This window comes from Orycteropus afer, unplaced genomic scaffold (genome assembly GCF_000298275.1).
Source record: "Orycteropus afer afer isolate SDZICR_OR568_19922 unplaced genomic scaffold, OryAfe1.0 scaffold00507, whole genome shotgun sequence".
In the NCBI taxonomy this organism is placed as follows: domain Eukaryota; kingdom Metazoa; phylum Chordata; class Mammalia; order Tubulidentata; family Orycteropodidae; genus Orycteropus; species Orycteropus afer.
This window is the reverse complement of record NW_006922094.1, coordinates 1,409,038-1,430,524: the sequence shown is the minus strand read 5'-3', so window position 1 is coordinate 1,430,524 and position 21,487 is coordinate 1,409,038. Positions and strand designations below refer to the sequence as shown.

Below are 21,487 nucleotides of genomic sequence, written 5' to 3'. Positions count from 1 at the left end.
TTGGGGTGAATGGTGTCCTCTGGCCTGGTTTGGGGTGAATGGTGTACTCTGGCCTGGTGTTGGGGTGAATGGTGTCCTCTGGCCTGGTTTGGGGTAAATGGTGTACTCTGGCCTGATGTTGAGGTGAATCGTGTCCTCTTGCCTGGTATTGGGGTGAATGGTGTACTCTGGCCTGCTGTTGGGGTGAATGGTGTACTCTGGCCTGGTTTGGGGTGAATGGTGTACTCTGGCCTGGTGTTGGGGTAAATGGTGGACCGTGGCTGCAGTCAGAGCCAGCTGGCTGTGAATGTTTCCTTGTTTAATGTAAGGCACGTGGCTCTAGGGGGACCCAGGAATATGCACTGGGAGAGATAAGGAAAGGGAAGTGAAATCACTGTTGTGATTTAGCTCCTAGCAGTAAGCCCTGCCACGTGGAAGGGGAGGCTCCAATTCAAAAAAGCTTAGAACCAGGGTAGTGAGTGATGGGAGAGAGGGTTGTCAAAAGAGTTTTAAAATGGGGAGTGAGGTGGTCAGCTTTGCGTTTTTGTGAGATCATCGTAGGGCCCAGCCCTGGTCTAGCACACAGTAGGCATTCATCCAGTGGTGGATGGTTCTGGCACTCTTGCCAGATACCAGGTCCCCTAGACCTTGTTCTAGGGGAACATGAGTTGCCATCAAGGCATCATGGCAGACTCCATAGATATTCATGGCTGAATGCTTAAAGCCTAAGAGAAGGGCCTTTGAAGTAGCAGGGAGTGGGCCAGGGCCATCACATGGAGGGTGCGTGGGAGGCAGAGACTGCAGCTAGGAGTTCGGGAGGAGGTGGGGCAAAGCTTGGGCCAGTTAGACTAGATGGAGCTATGGGGAAGCAAGGAGGGCATTCAGGAAGCCAAGTGGGGTTCATGGCTGTGGCAGGAAGCAGGGGAGACAGGCAGGAGGTGCCCAGGACGAGGCCAGGGACTGGGTGAGGCCTCCTGAGTTGAGCTCCGAGAGGAGGAGCAGATCTGGGGAGGTGCTGAGGCCTCTGGGATACGGTGGAAGTGAGGGTTCTGGGAGTCATCCATGGGGAGGTGTCCAGGAGGCCACAGAGCCTTGGATCTGGGGATAGAGAGGTAACATCACCCATGCCTGGGTTGAGGCCACGGGCATGGGTGAGGTAGGTACCACAGGTAGGGTGACGAGAGAAAGCACAGAGCCCAGAGGCCTGCTGTGTCGGAGCCTGGGCAAGGGGGACATTGATAAAGGAGGCTGGAGGGTCCAAAGTGGGGGGAGTCTGAGGCTTTGCGGAGGAGCCCAGCAGTGTGGGGTGAGGACTGTTATTCACAAAAGTGACTTCAATGAGGACAGCTGCAGGGCTGTTGGTAAGGGGTGGTGGGCCTAAGCTGCAGGGGACAAAAGGGGAACAATGCCGTGAGGATGTGAGCACAGGCCTGTGGTGATAGGAGGAGCCAGCACTTGACCCACCCCCACCCCCACCCCGTGCTGTTCTAAACGCCTTACACACGTTAACTCTGTGCATCCACCCATGATGCACTGGGCTCCATTTCACAGATATGGAGCACCGAGGTGCGGAAAAGCCACTCACTCACAGGAGACCGTGCTCCTAGGGAGGAGCCGTGCTAGGTTCCCAGCCCAGAGCGTGCACACTGCCCCCCAGGGGGTCGCTCCACTGCCCTTCACTTCCTCAGGCCTCCCTAGCCAGAGCCTGTCCCCCAAGCTCCACTGTCACCCCCACCTCTTCTCTCCCTCCCTGACCCCACTTCTCTGGCCTGGCCTCCCACCCTCACCCCTTCCAGGACTCAGATTCCGATTCCGACGCTGAGGAAGGAGCCACTGGTGGAGAAGCAGAGAGTGAGTATCTTCCTGGGGGCACCGAGAGCGGGGTTCCCGGTGCAGGATCTCAGGGCAGGGGTCTGGGTGACACCCCCTCGCCTCCACCAGGAGTGACACTCCGAGTTTCTAACAGCAGAGTTGGTACCGGTGCCTTCAGCTGTGGGGAGGCTGGGGGCTTCCAGGGCCAGGGCCCCCTGTGTGCTCCAGTTGAGTGCCTGCCACACCGGCTCTTTCCTCCTTTTGATCAGTGGACTTCCTACGGAATTTCTTCTCCCAGACACTGGGCCTGGGCAGCAAGAAGGAGCGTCTGCTGGACGAGCTGACCCTGGAAGGGGTGACCCGCTACATGCAGAGCGAGCGCTGTGAGTCACCTGCCCACACTGGACCACTAACCCTCCTCTTGGCCCCAAGGGTCTTCTCACCCTCAGCACCCCGAATCAGTCACACCTTTTGTTTGTGAGTAATAAGAAACCCAACTCAAACTGGCTTCAGCCAAATAAACGGATAAAGTATCTTGGCTCTGTAACTAAAGCCAGCGTTAGGCACGGCTGGATCCGGGTGCTTCCCTGTCGTTGTTGGGACTCTCTAAATTTCTGTCTATCTAGCAGCTCCCACAGAGAGAGCACCCCTTTCCCAGTGGTTCAAGTAAAAGGGCAGAGATTGGCTTCTGTGGGCCCAACTTAGGTCACATGCCTACTTCTGACCCACTCACCACGTCTCTGATTGGCCAGACCTGGATCACATCTGCAATGCTGAACTACTGACTGTGCTCTGACTGGGCACACCATATCACGAAAAGATGACCATAACCATAGGGTTGTTGATGGGTTAAATAAGTTAATACAGATGTCAGTGCCTAGAACAGGGCCTTGATGGGTGTTTGATATGAAGATTATTACAGGAAATGTGCTTCAGAGTTGGGTGCCTAGGTGCGCGTTTACTGGATCACCCTGTGATTTGTATCTCTTGCCGGGAGTCGAGGTCACCAAAGTCTGAGAAACCAGGCCGTCAGCAGTCCTCTGCTGGAACAACAGATCCTTTCAGTGTCCTGGACAAGCTTTTGTTGAGGCCGTCTCCTCCGGTTTCCCTGTCCTCCTCGGGCAGCCAGGCCTGCTGCTCTGAGCTCCCTCCCCCAGGGCAGACCAGGCAGCTGTCTGCAGTTCTGGCCACAGTGGATCCCAGAGACAGTGCGGGCAGTGGCTACAAAGCGTTTGCTGCCCCCTGTCCTGGTCCACAGTTTCAGGGCCATTGGCTCCAGAGGATCCCTGGGAGAGAAACCAGTAATCGCACTTAGTGGAGCCTGACTGTATTCTGGCTGCTGGGCTGAGCGTTCAACGGGCGTCCTCCCATTTGATCTTCTCATCAGACCTGTGAGGTCATTACAGGAGTGACCTGGGCAGGGGAGGAAACTGAGGCACAGAGAGGTGTAACTTGGTACAGGCCCACACAGCTAGCAACTGGCAGGTTTAGGATTCGAAGCCCGGCCACCTAAATCCAGAGCGCGTGTTCTTACCCTGCAGCCTCCTGCAGGATGCCCACTGAGCCTGACTCACTGGCAGCCCAGAGACAAAGCTGTGAAGCCGTGGCAGGCCTCACCTTAGTTCCCTCTCCTGTCCTCCCGGTTCACGGGCGTCCAGGCTTGCATCTGGGCATCAGCTGACAGGCAGAGGCCAGAGTATCATGTGGCGGGGTGGTCTGCCAGCCCCCAGCTGAGGTGGTAGCAGGGCTGTTTCCCAGTGTGCTTGGAAACAGTTTCAACTTCCTACCCTCTCTCCCCATCTTCCTTTTGTGGGGAGCAAAGTACTTAGAGCTGCATGAATCCTGGGTCTCAAGAAATTTATTTTAATACAATTGACTCAGTGAATAATTGTTGTTGTTGTTGTGCCATCCAGTTGATTCCAATTCGTAGCAACCACGAAGCAGAAATTACACTGCCCCATAGGGTGTCCTAGCCTGAAATCTTTACAGGCAAATCACCAGGACTTTTCTCCCGTGGAACCAACCACTGGTGGGTTTGAACCGCCAGCTTCTGGTTAGCAGACAAGCACCCAGCCGTTGCACTACCAGGGCCCCTCCAAAGAATAACAGCCATGCGGATATGGTGGCTGCATGGTGCCAGGTGCTGGTCTAAGCTTATATGAATTCATTCATTCTGCTGTCGGCGGTTCCACCAGGCCAGGTTAGGGAGTAGGCCATTTTACAGAAGAGGAGACTGATGGTACCCAGCTGCCGCCATCAACCCCTTGGAAAGGGGTCAGCGCCAGAGATCCTGGATAGAGTCGGGGAAGAATGTGGAACATAGCTCAAAAGCATAAAAAAAGACCAGGTTTACTGGTCCGATAGAGCTTGGTGAGACCCCCACGACTATGGCCCCTAGTTACCCTTCAGGCCTGGAATTGAACTCACTCCCATGGCTTCCAGGCATATGGAGTGAACATTTACGTCAGGTAGATACACCCCTGAGAACACGCAGTCATGGGAGAACGGAAAGGCAGTGTTTGCACAGGGAGACAGCTCAGAAGGCGGGATGCGTAGGACAGAAGGGCACAGGGAACTACAGGAGGAAGTGGGAAGAGGGCTGTTACACTGCAGGGATTGCAGTCAGTGTCATGAAACAAAATGTGGATGAGCTGCTGTGTGCAAAATGACTTTGCTCTGTAAACTGTCACCCAGATCACAAGAGAAATTAAGAAAGAAGAGGTGAGTGATGTCGAGAGTTGTGTCTTAACACAACTCTTAAGAGTTTTAACACAACTCTTAAGCTGTCTAAGGTCACACTGGCATGAGCGAGGAGCAGGTTCAAATTGTGGGCAGTAGGCTCTAGAATGCCTTATCCACTGACGGTCCATTGGGCGTAGGCTGAGAGCAGCCACTCTTTAGTTTTCGCCTTTGGAATATCAGGCCCTGGTATCTGAGGTGTGTTTGATTATGAAGGAAAGTAATACGATGAAGGAATGTGTCTAATGTGCTAGAAACAGAAGGTCCTCCAAGATTGGGTCTGAAAACTACGGTGTTGCCAGAGATTTTTGTAATAACCTGCAGTTCTTCTCGGAGAACGCCCCCACCTGCCCACCCATGCCTTCTCACTGAGCATTTTTGTCTAGACCGCATCAGGAGGGGAAGCTTCTCCCCAAGTGGCCTTTTCCTGAGTCTTCTTGTCACTTGCGTGCCTTTGAGTTGATTCTGACTCCTAGCGACCCTGTATGACAGAGCTGCCCCATAGGGTGTCCTGGGCTGTGATCTTTATAGGCAGGGGCTCTGGTGGTGTAGTGGGTAAGGCGTCTCTGGCTGCTAACCAGGTCAGCGGGTCAAACCCACCATCTGCTCCATGGGGGAAGATGAGGCAGTCTACTTCTGTGAAGATTTACTGCCTTGGAAACCCAGCAGGGGCACTGTGAGTTGGAATCGACTGATGGCAGTGGCTTTGGTTTTGGTTTGGAATTTTCACAGGAGCAGATTGCAAGGTCTTTTTTGCTGAAGAGTAGCAGTGGGTTCAAGCCACTGACCTTTGGGTTAGCAGCCAAGTGCTTAGCCAGTGTGCCACCAGGGCTCCTTGGAATCATCTTCGTTGGTAGAATTTCAGACAGCTCTCCACCCCGTGCTGGCCCTTCCACCAGTTGGCTGTGTGACCCCTTTCCCTATCTGAGCCTCAGTTTCCTCATTAGTGAAATGGGCATGCGCGGAGCACCAGCAGCCTTTCCCCGAGTAGGTTGCAGGGAGGACTCCGTGAGACCTGGCCTAACCCCAGCAGGGGCCATGAAGGGCGGTGAACTGCGCAGAGCAGGGCAACTGAAGCCTCAACTCCTCTCCCCAGGTCGCAGAGTCATCTGTCTGGTGGGAGCCGGAATCTCCACGTGTAAGTGCCCCCCTCCCAAAGCAGCCACCCCCAGGACATGGGGGAGCCCCTCCTAGGGGCTGGGGAGAAGGCTGGGACCTGTCTAGGCCTCGCAGGGGAGGCTCGGTGTGGCCTAGGGAGGCCAGCCATCTCTGATGGCGTCTCCTCGCCTCCCAGCTGCCGGCATTCCTGACTTCCGCTCCCCGTCCACCGGCCTCTACGCCAACTTGGAGAAGTATCACCTTCCCTATCCAGAGGCCATTTTTGAGATTGGCTACTTTAAGGTATGTGCGCCCCTAGGGAGGAATGTCCATAACACCCCTGGGGGAGGGCATGGGGTCACTTGGCTCCAGCCTCATCTCACAGGCCGTCTGGGTGCCTGTCTACCATCTGCTGTCTCTCCTACAGAAACACCCAGAGCCCTTCTTTGCCCTCGCCAAGGAGCTGTATCCTGGGCAGTTTAAGGTGAGGTCTTATTTGGAGGGGAACAGGAAAGGTTGGGGGAGAGCAGGCATGGGAAGACCCCCCTCCAAGACCTTTACAGACAAGTATAGCTCAGTGGTTAAGTGTGTGGGCTCTGGGCCCAGACTGCCTGGGGTCCACTTCTGGTTTTGTGACTTTGAATCTCAGTTTTCTCATCTGTGAAATGGGACTGATAACAATACTGACCTCAAAGGCTCATTTTGAGGCTTAAATGAAATTAGTAATGTAAGTGGGAACGCAGGAGCTCTGGTGACATAGTGCCTAAGGCATTTTTGACTGCTAACCAGAAGGTTGGTGGTTCAAACCCACCAGTTGCTCTGCGGAAGGAAGATGAGGCAATCTACTTTTGCAAAGATTTACCACCTTGGAAACCCAATGGGTCTGCTCTGAGTTGGAATCGACTCAATGGTAGTGGGTTGGGTTTGGTTTTTGGTGAGAACCCAGACTCTGGAACCAGTCTGCCTGGGTGCGAATCCCAACTCTGCAGTTTACCGGCTGTGTGACAGTGGATGAGATGGCCGAGCTCCCTACGCCTCAGTTTCCTTACCTGTGACACAGGGAGAATGGTGGTCTCTCCCTCACGTCGTAGTGATGATTCCCTGGGGTAGAGCAGGCTTAGTGCCCGGAACAGTTGCTGGCACAGTCGCGTGCGTTCTCATTGTTGGCGTTGTGCTCACTCCCTCCAGCCGACCATCTGCCACTACTTCATCCGCCTCCTGAAGGAGAAAGGGCTGCTGCTGCGTTGCTACACACAGGTAGGCGAGGCTGCAGCCTGCCGGGAGGAAGCAGGCAGGCTGGGCGGGTCCCGGCACTGAGGGGCTAAGCCTCAGGCTGTGCCTCCGTGGGCTTGGCCCACTGCTTCGTTGCTGTGTGCCCTGGAGTGAGCTACTGCCCCTCCCTCAGCCTCAGTTTCCCCTTCTGTGAAACAGAGCCAGCACAGTGTTGCCCTGGGCTGAGTTGGCGGTGGGCCCCCGGCTGAGCCCGCACGGTCTTGCCCTGGGCCGAGTTGGCGGTGGGCCCCGGCAGAGCTGGCACGGTCTTGCCCTGGGCTGAGTTGGCAATGGCTCCCCGCAGAGCCGCCTATGTGCAGAAGACAGCCTAGACTTTGTCCGTTATGGTGGCTTTCCAGCAGATGACACCAAGTGACTCAATCTAGCAAAATAGTACGCTGTGACACTTCCCAACAGATGGTGTGGTATCTTTCAGAATTGGGCATCACATGTGGGCCATGGCTCATCCAAGTCAGTGCTTAGCTGAGGGCCTCTCCCACAGGGTTCCAGGGAAGGACGGCTCACAGTGTTGGCTTCTGGACTAGTTGTCAGACATTTGGGGCCTGGCGCCCCATCAGTGAGAGTTGTCTGTGCAGCCACTGTTGTTATATGAGTATGTGTTGAAATTTCATGGTGTATTGTTGCAGCAATACCACGTATGTTATAAATCATGTCTCAGAGCCCACAGTTATGAAGCTGGGGCTAACACAGCAAAGTACCTAATATTTTCATCCTGCAGCCTTGGAAGTGGCCAGGAGGGGAGGAGGCTGAGTTCTTATTTATTGATTTATTTTTTCATTGTGATTTGGGTGAAAGTTTACAGAGCAAATTCATTTTCCACACAGCAGTTCATACACATTTAGTCTCGTGCCACTGGCTGCAATCCACGTAAGGTAACAGCTCTCTTCCCCCTTCCTCCCTGTGGTTACCCGTCCTCTGTGTCCTTCCCTATGCATCCTGCCCCCTGAGCTAGCTCCCTGTGCAAATGCTGCCCTTCTGATCTCCCCTGGTTGATTGTTTCAAGGAGTGTACCTACCTGGTGTAAATGTTCACCTTATATGCCTGTCTGTTGTTTGGCTGGAGCCATGGAAGTTCAATTCCAGGCCCAAAGGGTGACTCGTCGCCACAGTCTCAGGGGTCTCACCAGGCTCTGTCAGATCAGTAAGCCTGGTTTTTTTTTATGAGTTTGACTTTTGTTCCACATTGTTCTCTCACTCTATCCAGGATCTCCTGGAGTGTTGACAGTGGTAGCTGGGTACCGTCTAGTTCTTCTGGTCTCAGGCTCATGTATGCAGAGGTTCATATGGTCTGTTAGTCCCTTGGACTAACTGTTTCCATGTGTCTTTGGTCTTCTTCACTCTTCTTTGTTTTGGATGAGGAGGGACCAAGGGGACTTAATTCTTTTGAAGCTCAGATTTTTCAAATGGGGGCTGGTGGTCTGCTGTTGGGCTGAGTGTGGAGGGTGTGGGATGGGAGAGGTGCCCTCCTCGCTCTTGGAGAAGCCTGGGTCTTGACCCATCTTCCCAGAGAGTTGGTTTTATTCATGGACGTGGCTCAGACTCAATGATGATAGTGCTTTCCCTTCATGCTTTCATGAAGGCCTCACCTGCCCTGCTGGACCCTCATGTGACAGCTCTGTCACCACAAAGGCTCACAAGTGCCAGCCAAATGCAGACCCAGCCAGCAGGCAGCAGGACTGACAAGCAGCACTGCCCTCATGGCACTGACTCTGCGATGTAGGGAGAGGGGCAGTGGATGAGATGGATAAAGGAGCACATCTAGGGTGTCAGATGGCAGTAGGTCCACAGTTAAGCAGGGAAGGAGGATCAGAGGCCCTGCGAGAAGTGAGAGGCATTTTAGAATTTCATAGAGGCCAGTGAGAGAAGGCTCACTGAGAAGGTGACATGTGACATCTGAGCAAAGACCTGGAGGAGGAGAGGGAGGGAGCCATGGGTTATCTGGGGGAAGAGTGTGTATAGGAAGAGGGAACAGCCAGTGCAAAGGCCCGGGGGTGAGATCATTTTTGGCATGCTCAAAAGAATTCCAAGAAGCTAGATCTTGAGAAGCTGGATCTGAGTGATTGAGAAGGAATGTAGGAAGGAAGAGTGGAGGAGATGAGGGCAGGGTAGTGAAGGGGGCAGCCTTGTGGGGCCTTGTGGGCCACAGGGAGGACCTTGCCTGTGGCTGTGATGACATGGATCCCCAGGAGGGCTCTGAGCTGGAGAAGAACATGGCCTGGCCCAGGTGTTCATAGGCTCCCTTGGGAACAGACTGGAGCCAGGAAACCAGGGAGGAGACTGCCATGATGGCCCAGGGGGAGACAAGGGCAGACAGAAGTTTGCATCTGTTGTGAAGATGGACCTAACAGGACTTGCTAGTGGACTGGACGTGGCCGTGGAGAAAGAGGGGTCCCAAGGACACCTCGGCAGGTTTTCCCCTTGAGCACCCACTGCTTTTTATCAAGATGGTGGGCAGTGTGGGGGGCAGAGGTTTCAGAGACGAGTTTGGCTGAGGCACGTTGAGTTGGAGATGCGTATTAAGATGAGCCACAAGGTCCAAGCAGCCATAGATCACATTGAAGCTCATGGGATGAGATCACAAGGCATCGCCACGTGAGAGACCAAGGCCCAGGACTAAGTAACTCACCAGGGCTACTCAGAGCGTTCACGGCCCAGCTCTGTCTGAGGCAGAATCTCCTGTCCTTACCCATGACGGTGCACCAGTGCTATGATTTTTTTTTTTTTTAAGTCAACATTAGTACATTCTAGGGCCAATGTGAAAGGCGTGTAGTCGGTAAAGGCATTTGGCTGCTAACCAGAAGGTCAGTGGCTCAAACCCACTTCTACTTCCATAAATCGACTTCTGTACAGAGTTACAGCCTTAGAACCCCAGTGGTGGGTGTCACCTATGAGTCAGAATCGACTCCATGGCAGAGGGCTTGTTGTTTTTTTGGGGGGTGGGGGGAGTCAGTGTGAAGTGTATGGGCCTTTCTCCCCTCACTTCGCAGAGCTAACTACACTTACATGTTTAACATCTTACATAAACTACATTAAAGTAGAGGAAATTTTTCCACTTTCACATGTCATGAAACTGTTTTATTCATGTTTTCACCCTTTTCTTCAACGTCAGCCGTGTTTTGAGTCACTGACCCAGTTTTCTGGAACACATTGTCTTCACCCCTTTCTGAATTGTGACGAGGCAGCACTTTCGGATTTGCTTATGCTCCTATTTTTATCTCAAGACACAAGTATCCATTCAAACGTCAGGACAGTTGTCTTGTTCATCCAAATTGCTGTGATCTCTACAGCAAAAGGGCTGTAAACACAAGCTATAAACATATGCTTTTATATATATATACACAGTCAGTCCATGGGTTATGAGTAAGCTGTGTTCCTAAGTCTTTCTTTAAGATGAATTTGTATGTAAGTCAGAACCATTAGGCACAGTGAGTATCTAACAGGACTGAGTTAAATGTTTGTCTTAGTAGGTAGTGAACAGTGTACCTTTTACACATAGGAAACATTAAAGAAACACTTCCAGGTACACTAAAACATCTTTAACATAATAATACAGTAATAACAATAATGTTTTCATGCGTGTCACAAGATGGCACCTGTTTGTTACTACGAACCGTTATATGTACCTCAAATTTTTAATATAATAGGCTTTACAGGGGTTGGTTCGTAACTACAGGTTTTACATAAGTCAGGTGTTCAGAACCCGGGGACTGCCTGTATATGATATTTATACGTAGGGTTCTGTCCTTGGCTTTTTTTACTTAACCTCTATCTGGAGGGCCCTATGTATATCGATACCCACATAGCACCTTCATGCTTTTTTAAATCTGTGACTTATCCCATTGTAAGCACTTTGCCTTCTTTTGTATTGAATTTAAATGTAAACTTCAGTATGTTTTAAATATACCTTAACATGCTTATATTAATAATGGTAAATGGTATAAATTTGTCGTCATTCGTTGCTGTTGAGGCAGTTCTGACTCATGGTGATGCCTCATGAGCTCAGCAGAGCCGCTCCGCAAGGTTGACTCGGCGGTGGCCGCTCGGAAGCAAGCAGTCAGGCCCGCCTTCTGAGGTGCCTCGGAGTGGCTCTGCACCGCCACCACGTCTCTCTGCTCAGCCTTAAAGACAGTTCAGTGGAAGGAAAACATTGAGAGTATTGTTTGAGGGGAACATGGACATGCCTCCTCCTCCCTTATTGACGTGGGTAGTTTCCAAGACCCAGGCTGTTATGTGAAATTGGTGTTACGTGAAAGTGGAGGATGACCCCACCCCCTCACCCTCACCTGTGCTGTGAACGTCCTGCTGAGGCCACCTGCCACGCAGCCTCCCATGTCACCTAAGGAGAGCTCGGCTCCCTCTGCCGCCCTCAGGGGAGGGCCGCCCATTCCCAGGGTCCCCTCCGTCTCCTGCCCTCACTATATTTTCAGGATGAGTGGCCCCAGCTCATCCCCTCAGTGACTGTAAGAGATCCTTGGTGGCTTTTCAGGGGCAGAGGCCTCCCTGTCTGTGGGTAGGAGGTCCTGGGTGCTGCGGGGGGTCCACTGCCCACTGGGTTCCCCTACCAGCCCTTCACCTAAGTATCCCCTGCCTCTCGCTGGGTGGCCCTACCCACCTTGCCCCCATGTGTCCATGATGATCTGCCGGCCAGAGCTTCCTCTGAGGCCATGACAGCCAGGCCCGCCCTCCACCCTTGACCTTAAACTGCAGCTACGCCTGGCCACTCACTTGCTGACCCTACCCCAACCCAGGTAGCCTGGGGGGCATCAAGGAAGCGTAAGGTGCTGCACAGGTGTTAGTCAGCTGACGAGGGGTCCTGTGGGCCCTGGGTACCCGGCTGCCCCATCTCAGGGTTCCTTCTAATCACAGCCTGGCTTGGTCCTTGGGGCTGGCAGCTGAGGCCATTCCCCAGGGTCCCACGTCCTCCCCAGCCCTGAGGGTGGCTCACCTTCAGGACACCAGTTGCTGTTGCCCCAGCTTCAGCGCCCTGTGGGCATCCAGGATCCACCAGGCACTGGGCAGTGTCCTGTCACCACCAGCCCCCCCTCCACTCCACCCAGCACCCTACTGACTTGGGGAGACCGTGCCCCGTCTCTTCACCCAGGCAGTGAAATTCTACGCAATATGAACTTCCTTTCTACATGTATACGGGGTCCCCAGTCAGGGACCCCGTCAGGGACTTTGGCATTCATTCCAGCCAGACATGTATCATTAATGCACAATATGGTCTAATAGTTGATTTTTTACTGTTGTCATAAATGGGGAAAGTTGGATAACGAGATAGTCAGTAAGTGGAGGTGTATTTTCAAAACCTTTAAGCCACACCTCCCCTGGAGGTCATTATTGCTGTTTGAGAGCTACCAAGGGCTGCGCAGGCCCGGTCAGAGGGCACCCAGCTGGAGTCAAGCACCGAAGCCCCGGCCCAGCTCGCCTGGCTCACTGGCTGAGTGGGTGCCAAGCTCGCCCAGGGAAGGCGGCATCTTCCCGAGTTTGCACCGACATACTGTGTGAGCTGCCACTGATGCCATTTCCCTGCGGTGATGTTTAGAGGGAAAAGAGTGGGTCCAGGTTAAAAAACCAGAAGATTCCACATGAAAGTCTACACTTCTCACTTACAAAAATTCAGAAGGAGCTGGCTGCACCTGGGGCGCATTCCAGGTGGCAGTGATTGGCTGGAGGTGAGTGGCCCCTGCCCAATCAGGAGTGCTGTGCTTTGCCCAGGCCCCCACCACCACACCCTCTTCCTGTGGGACCAGAGTGTTAGTTGCCACTTACTATCAAGCCTACGTTGTTGCTTTTGTTTTAGTCCAGCACTACTTCCTTTAGCCATCTTCCCCAGCAGTGCTCACTAGCAGTCGGTACTGTCACCTGTCTCTTGTGTCTCCTTCGGGAGATACCTAATACTAGGCAAGGAGCTCTAGTGGCGTAGTGTCTGAGGCATTTGACTGCTAACCAGAAGGCTGGTGGTTCTAACCCACCAGCCACTCTGCGGAAGGAAGACTGGGCAATCTACTTTGTAAAGATTTACTACCTCACAAACCCAGTGAGGGTTGCTATGAGTTAGAATCGACTTAATGGCAGTGAGTTTGGCTTTTTCTTTTCTTTTTTTTTTTTGAGGCAAGCAAATACACAAAGTCATGTGTGTGCCCCCCCCCATCCTATACACACTGCCTTCGTTCATCTGCACCTTATAACGTATCTGAGAGATCATTTCATATCAACACATTCATATCTGCCTCATTCTTTCCCATTAGCTTGTGGTTTCAGATTTGTTTGTATCTTCAAAGAAACACACAGCCCGCATACAGGGTCAGCAAGAGTCAGAATCTACTCAAAGGCAATTGGCTTTTTAATTAGTTCCTTATTTCTCATGCTATTCAGTAATTTGCATGCAAATTGCTTCCTCTCGTGGCATTCGGTACACTGAGTCAAGTCACAAAGACAAAACCAGGATTTATAACAAAGAAGGGAGTGGGGAAAGCTGCTGAGAGCCTAGGAACAGTGGATCTTGTCTGTACGTTCGGGGGATGAGCTGAGAGCTGGCAGAGAACAGAAAGGTCAGTTGGGGCTGTCTGGCCTTGAAAGGAGACCCTCTCAGCTGTTTGTGGAGTGTCTGGGAGACCTTGGTCCCGCTGGGGGCCCTGTGTGATGGGCCCCATCTGTGTGTCCCATTTGCCAATGCCCGCCATCAGCACCTGCCTCCGTGCCATCCCTCAGTGGGCACGCAGAGCTGCCGCACAGGCAGTGGCTGTTTTCGGAGAAATGAGAGGACACGTGTGTCTCATCTGCTTAATATAGAAAGCATTTCTGTCTTAGAAGAACACACGTCCATAGAAAGATTGCATGGGAAATTCATGGGGTGGTGAGTTTGTGTCAAAGAGAGGAGCAACTCAGAGGAGCAAGGTGAGAATGGTCGCACAGTGTTACAGTGTGATCACCGTGACCGGAGTGTACACGTAGAGATGGTGCAATTGGTGTGTGTCTTGTGTGTATTCTCAACAACGACAAAATTAAATCATTAAAAAACCATACGTAACTCATATTTCAAAATCAATAAAGCAAGTAGTTACTTTGTGGTGATCAGAAGTATACATCCATAAAATGAATTAAAAGAAAAGAAAGGAAAAAAAAAAAAAGCCCACGTTAATATGGCATCTGTAAAACAGACCACAGTAGGAACTCCGGCCGATCAGTGGGTGTAATTTAAACCAGACAGACCCTCCAGATTCACTGTTATGTTAATGGTTGGCCAGGGCTGCCGCAGACAGCTGGGCAGGGCAGGTGCTGCACAAGGTGGTGGGTCTGAGGGGGCTCCATTCCCAGTGGAGACGTTGTAGATTTATGCATTTATTTGAACAAATTCAAGTGTCTGGATTTTCCTGAAAATGGAAGCAAAATGGCCCGAATTTACAAAAGGACAGCATCTGTAGTTGGCTGGTGATGGCCATGGGACTGGCCTCACAGACATTCGACTTTGGGTCCCTACCTTCAAGCAACCATGACTTTTACCTCCATAATGATGACACCATGAAGGCCCTCTGTGGTGTGGTAGTTAAAGCATTTGCTAGCCACAAGGTCAGTGGCTCAACCCCACCAGCTGCTCTAGCAGGCTGAGGCAGTCTGCTTTTGTAGAGATTTACAGCCTTGGAAACCCAGTGGGGGTCACCGTGAGTTGGAATTGACTGGATGGCAGTGGGTTTGGTTTTTTGAGTGGCACCATTGGAATGAAGCACTACCGTTTTCATACACACCCTGCCCCAGCCATTCCACTTGCTTTTCTTGTCTTCAGCTCCCTGCTCTGTCTCCTGGCCCATGAGGCGCATGGTTCACTCCTCACCCCTCCTTTCCCTCCATCTTCACCTCCAGAACATAGACACCCTGGAGCGAGTGGCGGGGCTGGAGCCTGAGGACCTGGTGGAAGCCCATGGTACTTTCTACACGTCTCACTGCGTCAGCCCCCTCTGCCGGCAGGAGTACGCCCTAAGCTGGATGAAAGGTGAGGGTCTACAGGGCCTCCCTGAGCTCACTGTCTGCTTCCCAGACCAGGAACAGTGTCTGCATCGAGTAGGTGACCGAAGCCACTTGTGTCCTGCACAGCTCTCTGGCTCTACTTAGCAGGTAATGGTAGTTCCCAGAGAATCAAGGTGGTGGGGATTCCCTGCTCCCCACACCACCTCACCACCAGGTTGTCACGGATGCAAGTTCCAGACTACTTCTGCCACACACACAAATGGCCCCCAGCCGGTCATGCAGTCTTTTCTGGGAGCTCATGAAACCCCAGTTCCTTGTCCTGTTAAGTGCCCTGGCCCCATCATGCAGGAAAGCCTTGTCAGAGCGAGTGCCACCACTTCCTGGAGCAGCGCCATCCAGTGGCACTTTCTGAGGTGATGGCAATGTTTCCTGTGTGCACCGTCCAGTATGGTAGCCACCTGCCATGTGTGGGGGACGTCCACGGGCCCCCGACGCAGCATCAGACCCAGAAGTGGCTCAGAATAGGGGAGACCAGGCCTGGACACACTCGGCCACCACTGGAGGCGGGTGGCAGCTGTTCAGGAGTTGAAATGTAGCTGGCGTGTCTGAGGAACTCAACTTCTGATTTTAATTCTTTTTTCTTCATTCAAATTGAAAAGACCACATGTGGCTCTGGCTACCGTATCAGACAGCGCAGCTCCCGAGACATGGGATCCAGTTAGCCCATTCGTTGGTTCAGGCCAGCAGAATCTACTGTAGCATTTGAAGCTGGTCAGTGGCTGGTTAGGGATGGAGGCTGGGGCATCTCTAGAGCTGCAGATGACAAGACTTACCAGAGCCGTGGTCCCTGTTCATGTAAAGGAGGTGTGTCAAGGAAAAAAAAAAACTCACCCAGTCCACATACCTTGAATGTCATGAGACCCTTTTTCTGACATTCATTGTACTGAGTAAGTGGCCATTTCTTTCACCCGTGGACACCGTTTCTGGCCTCCTTTATGCTGAGTTAACAAAGCCTCTGGTGTTCCTGCAAGATAAGGACAGCTGCAGCACTTGCAGTAGGGCCTCTGGAGTGTAGCCTTTCTGATAAAATGCCAGCTGACCGCCCTGGGGTGAGGATTCCCGAACAGCCCCAGTGCACACAGCTGGGGGTACTTTACAATTAACATTGCCTCTATTATGTTTCAGTCACAGCATCGTCACATACATCACTCACAAAAGATCACGTGTCAATGCAGAACTATTTGAAAGTAACTGACAGGCATTAAAGCAGTGCTCTATAAATGTTTCCTGTATGAGTGAACAGTTGGACTTGTGAGTTAGGATTCTGTGGGTTGCAAGTGACAGAAATGCTTTCATAATTAATAAGCAATAAGGAGAATGCTTGTCCTAAGGAGGGTGTGTAGGGATCTTTTGTAAACCCAAGGGCAGAAGGCAGCTGGCCTGAGGTTTCTCCCCACCCCAGTCATCTACATGTTTCTTCTCTGTCTCTGTCTCTGTTTCTATCTCTCTCTGACACCAGGCGTCTCTGACCTGCGGTGAAATAGGGTTGCCCTCAGAGACCTACTGGAAGACCTTTACACCTAATCCAGTTACCCAGGAGGGGAGTTGGTAGAATCCAGTTGCCCCTTGGGGTCAGGGGTCTGCTCCTTCATTTGCTCCTTCATTTATTCTCTATAGATGTGGTGCTGGGAGCCATTCCTTAGGATTCTGGAAGTTGGGGGATAGAGACAGGTTTTTTTTTTTTTTTTTAATTATTATTGTGATTTGGGTGAAAGTTTACAGAGCAAATTCATTTTCCATACAGCAGTTCATACACATGTTGTCTCGTGACGTTAACTGCATTTCCCCACAACGTAACAGCTCTCTTCCCACCTTCTCCCCATAGTTACCTCTTCCCCTGAGCTGCTCCCTGTGCAAGTACTGCCCTTCTGCTCTCCCATGATTCATTGTTCCAAGGAGTGTATCAACGTGATGCAAATGTTCACCCCATCTGCCTGTCTGTTGTTTGGCTGCAAGCCACAGGAGTGACTTCAGTTCCAGACCTGAAGGCTAACTAGGGATGGAGACAGTTCTTTAGAAGGGAGGTCCTTTCTGGGCAGGGCAGACACCTCCAGGAAATCGCTGGTGGCTGAGAGTGTATTGTGTTGACAGTGGAGGAAGGGACACGCAGGGAGGGGCCAGGGAAGACTGCAGCCCCCAGGTCCTGGCTGGAGCTTCTGACACCTTCTCTCCCTTCCCCCTCCCTCCGCCCAGAGAAGATCTTCTCCGAGGTGACTCCCAAGTGTGAGAAATGTCAGAGCGTGGTGAAGCCTGGTGAGCTCTGGGGCTGCCCACCCCCATGACCCCTTCCCAGCCAGGCTGTGCTCCCCACCCCACCTCTGGCCACCTGTGTCTCCCTGACCAGCACCCCGAACCCACCCTGGGGAGAGTGGGGTACTGTGTACGCAGGCAATGCTGCTCCTCCTCAACTCCCACCCAGCCTTCACGCCTGCCTTCTACTCCCTGTGCTGTCTCCCCGTCCCTGTCTCCCCATTTCACTGTCTCTTTCCGTCTCTCTGTCTGTCTGTCCATCTGTCTCCACCTCAGACATCGTGTTCTTCGGCGAGAGCCTCCCAGCGCGCTTCTTCTCCTGTATGCAGTCAGTAAGTGTCCCCTGCACCCCGTGCCAGGACCAGCTGGGCCCTGGCTGCAGGTGTAGGCTTGCAGTGGTGGGCAGGGGGTGGCACAGACACTCTGAAGGTCCCAGAGCCCTCACTGGCCACTCCCCCATTGTAGGACTTCCTGAAGGTGGACCTCCTTATCATCATGGGCACCTCCCTGCAAGTGCAGCCCTTTGCATCCCTCATCAGCAAGTAGGTTAAAATCGGGGCTGGGTGGTGGGAACGGGGCAGGGCCAGAACCGGCCCTCACCACTCAGCTTGCCATCTCCCCAGGGCACCCCTCTCTACCCCGCGCCTGCTTATCAACAAGGAGAAGACAGGCCAGGTGAGTCAGCCTTTAATCACATAAACACACATGCCCTCTGTCCTCCCTTCCTCCTCCTCACACTTGTCCCAACATTCCTTCCAATTGACTTCATCCGGGACTAGGATACAGGTGTCTGAGAAAATCCCAACTGGGAAATCCCAACACTTTTGAGTCCAAAGCTCAGAGTCTAGAATTCAGAAAGGCCTCTAAGCTGCTTTGACTCTAAGACTCATTCCAGGAGTTCCTGGGTGGGGCAAACGGTTGTCAACTGTCAGCCAGAAGATTGGCATTGAACCCACCCAGAGGTCCTCAGAAGACAGGCCTGGTGACCTCCTTCCGGAAGTCCAGGGTCTTGAAAACCCTGTGGAGCAGAGTTTTACTCTGTACACCTGATGTTGCCATGGTTACAATTGACTCCACAGCAGCTGACCCTTTCAGGCACCGGATCCAGGCCTCCACAGTGCCCCCTGGAGTCTGCCTGCTCTCTCTCTCTCCACTCTCTTTTTCCTGGTGGTGGCCCCACTCTTAGGTGCTCCCTCCTGAGGGGCCCAGCTCTCCGGCTCTGCGGCCTGGCAGCCCTTGGAAAAGAGAGGCCTTTGTTCTCGCCTAACCCCAGGGTTTGCTCTGATTGGTTACACTGGAGTCACATGACCTCCCTGAACACAGCAATCCCTACACCTGTGTCCAGGAGGCTTGGCTACTGTGAGTGGCCAGGCCTGCGTCCCAGGACTGCCCACCCTTGGACCTGGGTTGGGGTCTGCACCACCTGAACCCTGTAGTCTGAGAGCAGGGGACAAAGTTTCCCAAAAAGGGAAATCAAGGCATGGAAGTGGGGCCAGCAAGACAGAGCGTGTGCCAGTGTCTTAGTTATCTAGCTGATATAAGTCCACAGGCAGGTGGCTTGAACAAAGAAGTTCATTTTCTCACGGTTTGAAGGCTGGACGTCTGAATTCAGGGTGCCAGCTGTAGGGAAAGGCTTTCTCACTCTGCCGGCGACAGGGGAAGGTCCTTGTCTCTTCAGCCTGTTTCCTGGTTCCTTGGCGATCTCCATGTGGCTTGGCGTCTGTGTTGCCTCATTTTGTTCTCCTTCAGCTTGCTTTGGTGGCGCCGTGATTAAGGCATTTGGCTGTTAACCAGAAGGCTGGCGATACAAACCAACCAGCCACTCTGCGGGAGAAAGACGAGGCAGTCTGCTTCTGTAAAGATTGACAGGCTTAGAAACCCTATGAGGCAGTTCTGCTCTGTCCTATAGGGTCACTATGAGTTGAAACGACTCCATGGCAGTGGGTTGGGTTTGGGCTTTGCTTCCATAAGATTGACAGCCTTGGAAACCCTATGGACAGTTCTACTCTGTCGTCTAGGGGCGCTGTGAGTCGGAACCGACTCCATGGCAGTGGGTTGGGTTGGGTTAACTTGCTTGTTTAATCTTGTTTATATCTCAGAACAGATTGACTTAAGATACACGCTACACTGATCCTGTCTCATTAACATAACAAAGACAACCCATTCCCAAATGGGATCCTAACCACAGGCATAGAGGTGAGGATTTCCTACACACATTTCTGGGGGACACAGTTGAGTCCATGACAGCCAGGCATAATTTAAGCATTTGATGTGTTAATTCACTGACATTCCAAGCCTGTAAGAGGGTGCAATGGTTATCCCCCATTCTACAGCTAAGGAAACTGAGGCACAGAGAAGCCAAGTCACTTGATCAAAGTCAGACCTGGGAGACAAAGGCAGGTCACCTGGCTTCTGAGTCTATAGTCTTGATGCCCCCACTGCTGCCCCACCACCCTTCTCTCCCTCACAGACTGACCCTTTCCTGGGCATGATGATGGGCCTCGGAGGAGGCATGGACTTCGACTCCAAGAAGGCCTACAGGTGAGGCCTGGGTCTAGGGTGAGGGTGGACCTGGAAGTGACTGGGTCACGGTGGGAGGGAGTTTCCAGGGTGGGAACACCCGTGAAGGGCTGGCTGTAGCACCAGAGAAGGCTGGGGCTCTGACTTCTGCCCACTCCCGCAGGGATGTGGCCTGGCTGGGTGACTGTGACCAGGGCTGCCTGGCCCTTGCCGACCTCCTCGGATGGAAGGTGAGGAGCCTGGGGACCCCAGCCCAACCTGAGCCCAGGACCTGCCCCACAGGCACTGTGACCCTATGACCCACTCCATGACCCCTCTAACTTCTCAACTTTGCACCTTGCAGAAGGAGCTGGAGGATCTTGTCCGGAAGGAGCATGCTACCATAGACGCCCAGTCAACACGGGGGGACTCCAACCCCGGCGTTTCCGCTTCCCCCAGGAAGTCTCCGTCACCTGCCAAGGAGGAAGCCAGAAGCCAGGAGGAGGAGAAACCCCAGTGACACCACGTCTCCCTGCCAGGACGCCCAGCTTCTCTGGGGACAGCTGAGCCCCAGCCAGCCCCAGCCCCTCTCTACCTTGCGGCTCTAGTGTGTGAGCTAAGAACAGCTTTCCAAACTCTTAACCACTCCTTCCCCTATCTGGGGTCCCAGCCCCTCAACCCAGCACGGTTCTAACATTTCCCAGGGGCCTGGCTTGAGCAGCCCCTCTCTCTTAACAGCCCCAACCTCTAACCACTCCCCGGAGCAAGGATCAGCCTCTAATCTCTAACTGCTTCCCGGGGCTGGGGGTGCCCCCATACGTCTAACTGTCCCAGAACTGGGGTCTGAGGGCCCCATTCTCTACTCCTGGGGCCAGGTGGGCCAAGCCTAACCTCCTGTGGGCTGGAGCTGAGCCTGAAGGCCTTCCAGGCCCCTGCCTCCAACTTCAAAGTGGGTGCTGTGTTCCCTTCATCTGGGACTCACTTCCTACACGGGGATGGGTAGAAGATGTTGCTTATTGGAAAGAAATAAAAAAAAAAAAACACCAGCACTCAGCTGTCTGGCCTGGATGTTTCTTGCTGTGGACACACAGGGGAGCAGCTGGGGGGAGAGGATTGATCTCAGCCTGCCAGGGTCCCTTCCTCCATAGCCCAAGGGTCACCTAAGACCTGAGCCCCCGGAAAAAGAGAGGAAGGTTGATTTCAAATACCCCCCAGCTCCGCCCCTTCCCCCCGTCACTCAGCTTCCTCTCTCTGCAAGGAACACTTTCACTTCCTACTGCACGGGCCTCCTCCCGGAGAACAGGTAGGAGCCCCCAGGGACCCAAGCATCCGGCATCCCTGCCCCCCACTGCCTTACTTTGGTAGCAGGCAGCTACCCCCATCCTGCCCTGGCCAGCACCACCCATTTCTTCCTCTCCCTGGCCCTAGGGCCCAGGCGGACAGATGGCTGCCCCCTCTTCCCCACTTCCCCCACCCACCTCTGGACACATGCCTTCAGCCCTTCCCCTACCTAACACCCAGGCATCTGGTCAGGGAGCTAATCTGTTTCTTTAGCTGTGGATTATCCATCTTCTGCATCCACCTCAAGCAAGAATGGAAACCCCTGAGAGCAAGGGCCTGTCTTGTCCACCCCAGGGCACCAGCCCCTAATTCGAGGCCTGTACTTAATTATTTGTTGGATGGATGGATGGATGAAGCCTCCTTCTCAGATCCAACTGTTTTCCACTGCTGCAGGGAAAATGACTTAAAAATGCCCACGACACAGTGATATCCCACATGGAACTCTGTAC

General features: G+C 53.0%; 1 protein-coding gene across 1 annotated transcript in view; it reads left to right on the top strand.

Moving 5' to 3' along the window:
• The window catches only part of SIRT2 (sirtuin 2), a 24,527-nt gene extending 4,310 nt beyond the window's left edge, over nucleotides 1-20,217 (top strand). Inside the window, exons 3-16 of the mRNA XM_007955523.2 lie at nucleotides 1,776-1,830; nucleotides 2,061-2,174; nucleotides 5,627-5,668; nucleotides 5,825-5,931; nucleotides 6,056-6,112; nucleotides 6,817-6,885; nucleotides 14,784-14,913; nucleotides 17,142-17,201; nucleotides 17,475-17,530; nucleotides 17,664-17,740; nucleotides 17,822-17,873; nucleotides 19,669-19,739; nucleotides 19,882-19,948; nucleotides 20,062-20,217. Coding sequence (XP_007953714.1) covers nucleotides 1,776-1,830; nucleotides 2,061-2,174; nucleotides 5,627-5,668; nucleotides 5,825-5,931; nucleotides 6,056-6,112; nucleotides 6,817-6,885; nucleotides 14,784-14,913; nucleotides 17,142-17,201; nucleotides 17,475-17,530; nucleotides 17,664-17,740; nucleotides 17,822-17,873; nucleotides 19,669-19,739; nucleotides 19,882-19,948; nucleotides 20,062-20,217 — 1,113 coding nt within the window. The remainder of the gene's footprint in view (nucleotides 1-1,775; nucleotides 1,831-2,060; nucleotides 2,175-5,626; nucleotides 5,669-5,824; nucleotides 5,932-6,055; nucleotides 6,113-6,816; nucleotides 6,886-14,783; nucleotides 14,914-17,141; nucleotides 17,202-17,474; nucleotides 17,531-17,663; nucleotides 17,741-17,821; nucleotides 17,874-19,668; nucleotides 19,740-19,881; nucleotides 19,949-20,061) is intronic.
• Nucleotides 20,218-21,487: the final 1,270 nt, after the last annotated feature.